The 7,600-nt window shown below is 40.5% G+C and overlaps 1 protein-coding gene across 2 annotated transcripts in view; it reads right to left on the bottom strand.

Annotated features, from left to right (window-relative positions):
• podn (podocan) overlaps nucleotides 1-7,600 on the bottom strand; it is a 47,342-nt gene that overhangs the window by 23,415 nt on the left and 16,327 nt on the right. For both annotated transcript variants that reach the window (XM_034880431.1, XM_034880430.1), the window contains exons 7-10: nucleotides 4,290-4,405; nucleotides 3,865-4,078; nucleotides 3,211-3,654; nucleotides 1,283-1,431 (exon numbers count right to left, since the gene is read on the bottom strand). In XM_034880431.1, the coding sequence (XP_034736322.1) occupies nucleotides 1,283-1,431; nucleotides 3,211-3,654; nucleotides 3,865-4,078; nucleotides 4,290-4,405 (923 nt within the window). The remainder of the gene's footprint in view (nucleotides 1-1,282; nucleotides 1,432-3,210; nucleotides 3,655-3,864; nucleotides 4,079-4,289; nucleotides 4,406-7,600) is intronic.

The raw sequence follows: 7,600 nt of genomic DNA, 5'->3' as shown, positions 1-7,600 counted from the left end.
CTCCTGGTTACCACCCGCCTGCCTGCCTGCTGTCCTCATCTCTGCATTTGGGTCCAATCCTCACTCCTCCGCAACACATATGTTCTCACTTTTACAATAAGGCCATTAAAAGAGCATTATTAACAGTTATTTATGATTTAGTGATGCTTATTCAGTATTGTTATACATTCATAGTTAGTGAAGGTGCATATGTTCTCAACTTTCCAATAAGGATACCAAAGAGCATTAATAACTGTTATGATTGTTATGATTATTGATTTTTTTTCAGTATTGCTATACATTAATTGTTGGTTAAAGTGTATATGTTCTCAACTTTACAATGAGGCTATCAAAGAGCATTTTTAACGGTTTATTTATAATTTATTTATGCTTTTTCAGTATTGCTATACATTAATTAAGTGTTAATTAAGGTTTATATGTTCTCAACTTTACAATGAGGCTAAGAAAGATAATTAACAACTGTTTTAAATATGTTTAGTAATGCTTATTTATTATTGTTATGCATTTATCAAGTGTTAGTTAAGGTGCAAATGTTCTTACTTTACAATAAGGATAACAATTAGCATTAACCGTTTAGTTACGATTTAGTAATGCTTATTCATTATTTTCATATTTCATTATTCAAGGTACCACTTATGGTTTAGTAATGATTATATAGCATGCACAATAAATTATATAGGTTGGGCTTTGAGTTAATGTCTACATAAAAACAAAGGAACAATGAAACCTCTGCATGGAGATTGTCCTTTCACTGATCTCACCATCTACCAAAGGTAAGTCATATGTTGGAGGTTGGACAAATATAGTGGACAACCATAACCGTAAATAAACAATAAAAATATTTTTCTCATACTGAGATCGCTTGGCTGTTAAGACATACTTGCTGTCAAACATCTGCATCTACCACCTTGTAATATTAGAAAATACCTTCAACTAAGGGTTTACTTGTCAACTAGTGAGCTTTAACATTTACCTAATGTTTAATATTGTAATATTAACTGTGAAGTGATTGTTATTACTGTAATAACCAATGTAAATATCATCTTACAAACAAACAATTAATACCTTAGTTAACATAAATTGTAAATGATGGTTTGACACTTTAGTTAACTGTTAATAGTTAGTTAAGGCTTACTATTAAATTTACTAATGCTATAATAGACACCTTAATTAACTGTTAAGGCTTATTAGTGCTTTAACTAATACGCCTGAGACATCTTAGGTAACTGTGATTAACAGTTGTGTGTTTATCGATTACTAACATGGTTTATGTGTCTCTTACCGGAGGAAGATGCCTTTGATATTTGGAGTGCCTTCAAATGCTGAAGCAGGAATACTGGAGATGTAGTTACTTTGCAGGTAAAGGTACTCAAGACACTCAGGCAGGTCAGAGGGGATGTGTGACAGTTGGTTGCTAGACAGGTCCAGCGTCTAAAATTGCAAGATCCACAACGAAAAAAGAAAATTTCCAGTAATCTATGTGATAAATGATTGTAAACTGAGAAGACTTATACAAAAATATGCTTTATATGTTTAACTTATGTGCTTTTTCACTGCAGGAACAAATCTAAACCATTGCCTGAGGTTCTGCTTTTGCTTCCAGTTTTTTTGTCTGCTTTGGGTGCAAGTATTATGAACTCACTTCAGTACTTTGTGACAAAGCAGTGTGGCTGGTTAATTTACTCACTTTCAGTAGCTGTATATGCTGAGATTGTTTAGCAATCAAACCTGCACACTTGCCTCGACCTGAATTGACTGGGAGGCTTGTATATCCAGCTGCACTACATGCTTTCTGCCTTTGGCACTTCCTGTACATGCTACACTTGTGCCCATACTAAAAAAAACAGAGGAAGGATGAAGCATAAATTACTTTACTTCCACGTAATACTGACACATCCTTTTAGTGTGCCTTGTACTCTTGTAGCCTACAAGAGTAACGGCTAATACCCAAAGAAAATTAATATTTAGAGGTCCAAGGAAATACAAAGGCAACGTAACACTTCCTGGCAATAAAATATATGCATACTAGGGCTGTAACGATACACCAAACCCAGGGTTCAGTTCGTATCATAATTCTTTTAGCCACTATTTGATACAAACCTTGATTCTTTTTTTATTTTTTGGGTTCTCAGTATACGTAATACAACTTTTTTTCTGCCACATGGCATTGTTTTTTCATTGATTACATCTCATTTTGCAACACAGTTATACAATAGAGACCATATTTATTGATATTGACTGATTTAAATATAGATCGATCCAACACCAAAGATTCTTTTGTACCTTAAAATAATGTTTCCAAAATTGTTTCAGTGGTTCATTCTTGTTGGAATGAGACATAAGAATAATGGTAACAATGTCCCTCCTAACCTGTACAGGGAACAAAGAGGAAAAGTGCTTTGATATCTACTGTAAAGGTGCTGGTTGACAAATTGCTAATGCTAATGTAAATTCATGGTGGGTAACCTACGATTACTACACATCAGTTATTTTTAGTGTGATCGTTTTGGCCACAGTTAATCTCTGGGCTAACCCACAAACTCATCAATAAATGTTAACTGTACAGATAGACAACTAATCTAATGTCTTCTGCCTCAGTCTTCCGCCGCTGCAAGGCTTCAGTTGGGATGAGAGCTAACAACAGCACCAGGGACACATCCACAGTCTGCCCCCACTCAGCTAGCAACCATCCCGGTCTGCACTTAACTCCGGTGCTAAGGACGTTAACGGCAGTTTACTGAACTGTCGGGAAACAGACCCAGACCCGAGTCAGAACAGCGGCCATTCATTCATTCATTCATTCATTCAACGTTACACCTACGTTAGCTTTACCGGTGCCCCTCTTTAGCCGTCTTTACAATAAGCTAAATTTACCAGACAAAACAGAAATAAGGCACCTAAAGGACTACTAGTAATGTAAAGATGTGGTAGCATTAGATCTGGATGAGAAGGATAACTCTTGCAGTTGGAAGGGGCGTGTTGCAATTCCACCTTCTCACTCTGTGACACAGGTTCATTCCATATCGTTACAGCCCTAATGTATACATATATCTGAAATGGTTTGTACAACACATTGGAAGTGCAAGGTAGAACCCCATACTAAGGCATCACAAGAATCCAGGTTGCAAGTTCCTGCAGTGGACAAGAGTGACAAACCTTCAGTGACAAAATATTGCAGTAATATCGTGTCTTCCTCCCCCAACCACTCACTGTCAGGGCACTGAGCTCCATCCAGGCTCCCTGGTAGGCTGAATTCAATTTTAGCTGGTTGTTGCTTAAGATGAGCTTTCGTAGCTTCTCCATGCCCATCAGTGCACCTTCTGGTATGGAGTTCAAGTGGTTATTCTTGATTTCAAGCACCTGCAGGCTGCGTGGAAGACCAAGGGGCATCAAATGTAGGCTGTTCCCTGAAAGATCCAGGGTCTCCAGAAAACGCAGCTTCCTGAACGCCTCACGATGCAGCTTGGGGCTGGTCAGCTTGTTATAGCTGAGGTTGAGCTCATTCAGGGTGTACAGCAGGGACAGGTCATTACGGCCAATTTCGGTAATAAAGTTGTGTAGCATCATTAGAGTCTTGGCCCTCTTAGGCAAGCCCCTGGGAATCCGCTCTAGCAAGTTGTTGTACATGTGAAGAGTGTGCAATTTTTTCAAGCCCTAGTAAAAATGCAAATGTTACAAATAAGGTAAAATTTGTCAGATGCTGCCAGCAAAGCAGTTCATCACATACAGAACATATAATCTCTTCCATTCTGTTCCTACAAGGGTTATGGTTATTTAAAATATAATCTTAAATATCCATGTTTTTACACAACTCAGCTATTATGTAAAAGAAAAAGAATATGCAATTTAAATTAAGAAATATACCTGGAAGGCAGTTGGGTGTATGGACCGTGATCGCAGCTTGTTATTGTGAAGAAGGAGGTACTCAAGGTTTCGGACAGAAGTTAAAGCGTCTCCAGGGATACTACGGATGGAGTTCTTCTCCAGGTGTAGCAGCACTAGATTGCGAGGCAGACCCTTGGGTACGATGCTCAGGTTGTTATTTGACAAATCTAGACACTCCAGGCTGCTCAATTGGCTGCCAAGGGAGGAGAAGAGAAAGTCATCAGTTCTGTCTGCTTTTTAGCTGATGCTGCAACACAAGAATTTCCATAGTCTTTTTTTAGTGATGCTCTTGTTGTGTACACACTTAAAACACATTATTCAAGCCTTTTCTTCTTTCATACATCATCATCATCATCCTCAACATAAATATGTTAGAATATGTTAACCCGTGGGGGTTTGTGCACCTGAAAGTCTCGTTGTCCATGCCCTCATTGCTGATAAGGTTGTTCTGGAGATACAGCTCTCTGAGGTTTGGTAAGTTGTCAAAGGCCCCCGCTGGGATTTTCTCCAGCTTGTTACTCTGTAACAACAAGAGCCATACTTATGCTATCATAATTTACCATAATTATGAATATGAAGAAATAAGATGTGATTTATATCATTCACCAGAGCATGTGAGTGGAGAGCAAGCGGGAGGATTTGTGATGGAGGGCAGAGCAAATTTTCAAAATGCTGGGGAGTCACCTTATTTCCCACTCCATTTTTTGATACAGTATCCAGTAACACCGTCAGTTCAAAGCATGCTTGAGCCCTGTGTTACTGCAGCACAATCCATGCAGATCGACAGCGCCTGTCCTCCCTTTACGACTGCCAGTGCCTGTCATCCAACTGACATTTTGATGGCGGACAGGCTTTGATTGGCTAATTGGAAGCAACGGGAGAATTCCCTTTGGGGCGGTCTATTTTTTGGGTTGTGAGGGCCGGCAGTGTTCAGTCATGGCTTTGGGTTGAACTCATAAAATATATCATGGAAGTGGTACCTAGGCTGCCTGCACTCACAGCCCACTCTTTTTATTTTTTTGCCCAACGTTCTCTACATTCATGCAACCCAGTACAGAGTGCAGTCCAAACATTCCAAAAAGAAAAAAACATCACCTTGTGCACTTCAGTCACTGGGGTTTGTTAGAGAATGCCATCCTCTTGCAAAAAAAAGCTTTTAAAATAGATAGCGCAAAAACGGCGCTGAAAAGGCAACAATTAGCAGCCGGTTTCGGTGGCTTTTCTGATACTGATACTGGTATCGGTATTGGAACATCTCTATTATGTATGAAACGTTTTCTTGTAGCTCCTCCGCAGCAGACACTAGACAAGTTTGCACCAGCCATTAACCCATAACTCCCAAGTAGGCAGGTAGGATTGCTCCTTGATTGACTATTATAAGAACTAGAACTAACATTAATCAAGATTATGGTGTAGACCTTGTCTATATGAAAAAAGAATGATGCCAGATGATTCAGAACTACATTGATAAATTTGATTTGACTTCATCAGAAAGCTTTGTAAAAAAAAAAGAAGAAAAAAAAGGGAGATTTGGGCTGCACAATTAATCAAATGTTAATCACGATCGCGATTTAGGCTTCCTACAATCGAATTTGCGTGATCAAGTGATATTTTTAAATGAGTATTTTCATAGAACGCTCCTTTTTTTTACAAAGCCAATCTACCGCTCCGTGTCAGATCATGTGCCAATCAGAGTTGTTCCCTGTACCACGCAGCTTAGTTTCTAGACGGAGACAGTCACAGAGGAGTAACGTGAGGAACATTTCACAACAGATAGCAGTTGGTCATATGTCGGTCACAAGGTTTACCAGTTTACTAGTAAACGCAACATTTTGTCTTGTCTGTGTTATTTTTCAGACAACAGCCGTGACCAGTGCTAGTTAACGTCTGTTAGCTCACAGGGCTTTAGGGTGCAGCTAACATTTTTCCTCTATGTCGCACTGGTGCTAATGTCCTCGCATCGGCTGCCTCTTCACAAACAAAGCATATTTGTTTATAGCGATATGGTTTCATTTTGCGTTACATGACCTACTTCTTCTGTAAGGCAGTGCCTATGTTTGTATCTCTACACTCTCACTCTCCGCGCAGCCCCGCCCCATTAACTCACACACGACTCCCCAGCAACATGGAGCGACACACCGTTCGACGCCGGTCCACACTTCTGACATTTATTTTAATTGTTGTTACCACAGCTGTATATTGTTAAGCATGAGCGGCAAACCTGTACCTCTCCAGGAACCATCACCTTATCGTTGTGGAGAGGTTTGTGTGTCCCTATGAACCTGAGGGCTGTGTTGTCTGGAGCTTTGTGCTCCTGGTAGGGTCTCCCATGGCAAAGAGGTCTCAGGGGAGGGGTTGGACTCTGTCCTACTCCGGAGTTGCCCATGGTGTGAGGCGCCGGACGGGTGTGGGGATACTCACAAGCCCCCGGCTGAGCGCCGCTGCGTTGGAGTTTACCCCGGTGGACGAGAGGGTTGCCTCCTTACGCTTGAGGGTGATGGGTGGGAAAACTCTGACTGTTGTTTGGTGCATGCGCACCAAACAAGAGTTCGGAGTATTCAGCCTTCTTGGAGACCTTGAATGGAGTCTGTCTCATTAAATACTTTTTAAGAATGTTGGGAATGCATCAAATAATCCTGCTACTCGATTTTAAATGCTCTGAAAGAAAGCTAAGCCTGAGAAGTTAAGACTGAATAGCCCTGACACAACTGGACTGCATCAGCCCAACAACATGTTTTTTTGCTAATCTATTCATAAAGGGAAAACCGGTTCCCAAATCCGCCAGCAACAGTTAGCATAGACCCTATAGTCCCTCTGCTTCACTCCCTGCCGGGACTGGACCCCGAGTCGACAATCTTCTTGGTGTGTCAGCATCTTTTAAAACACTTCCACAACTAACTGCAGATGTGAGCCTCTGCAGAGACACCTGTGGACACGAGTATATACTGTACATGCGCTCTCTGAAGCATCCCTCTCATTATTTGAGTTCTTCACACACCTTCAAGGTGGCAACGGTCACCAAGGGTACCTCACAAGTAGTGTTATAACAGTAAGATCACGTTAAAACTATATATACAATGGGGTTCGAAAGTTTGGGCACCCCATGTAAAAATTTGTATTATTGTGCATAAAAAGCCAAGAGAAGATGGAAAAAGCTCCAAAAGGCATCAAATGACAGCTTAGACATTCGTATAATATGTCACACAAATTTAGATTTTATTTCCATCATTTACACTTTCAAAATAACAGAAAACAAAAATATGGCGTCTGCAAAAGTTTGGGCACCCAGCACAGTTTCTAGCATGCACCGCCCACTTTGGAAAGCTGAGACCTGACAGTGTCATGGGATGTTCTCAATTATCATCTGGAAAGACCAGGTGATGTCAATCTTAAGGTTTTACATGCCCAGACTCATCTGACCATGCCCCAGCAATCAGCACCATGGGTTCTTCTAAGCAGTTGTCTAAAAAACTGAAACTGTAAATAGTTGATGCTCACAAAGCAGGAGAAGGCTATAAGAAGATAGCGAAGTGTTTTCAGTTGTCGATATCCTCTGTTTGGAATGTAATTAAGAAATTGCAGTCATCAGGAACAGTGGAAGTTAAAGCAAAATCTGGAAGACTAAGAAAAATATCAGACAGAACAGCTCGCAGGATTGGGAGAAAAGCAAGTCCAAACCCACGTTTGACTGCACGATCCATCCAGAAAGACCTGG

The sequence above is a fragment of the Etheostoma cragini genome, chromosome 9, assembly GCF_013103735.1.
Source record: "Etheostoma cragini isolate CJK2018 chromosome 9, CSU_Ecrag_1.0, whole genome shotgun sequence".
Taxonomy (NCBI): domain Eukaryota; kingdom Metazoa; phylum Chordata; class Actinopteri; order Perciformes; family Percidae; genus Etheostoma; species Etheostoma cragini.
The sequence above is the reverse complement of the archived record's forward strand: the minus strand, read 5'-3'. Positions and strand labels throughout refer to the sequence as shown.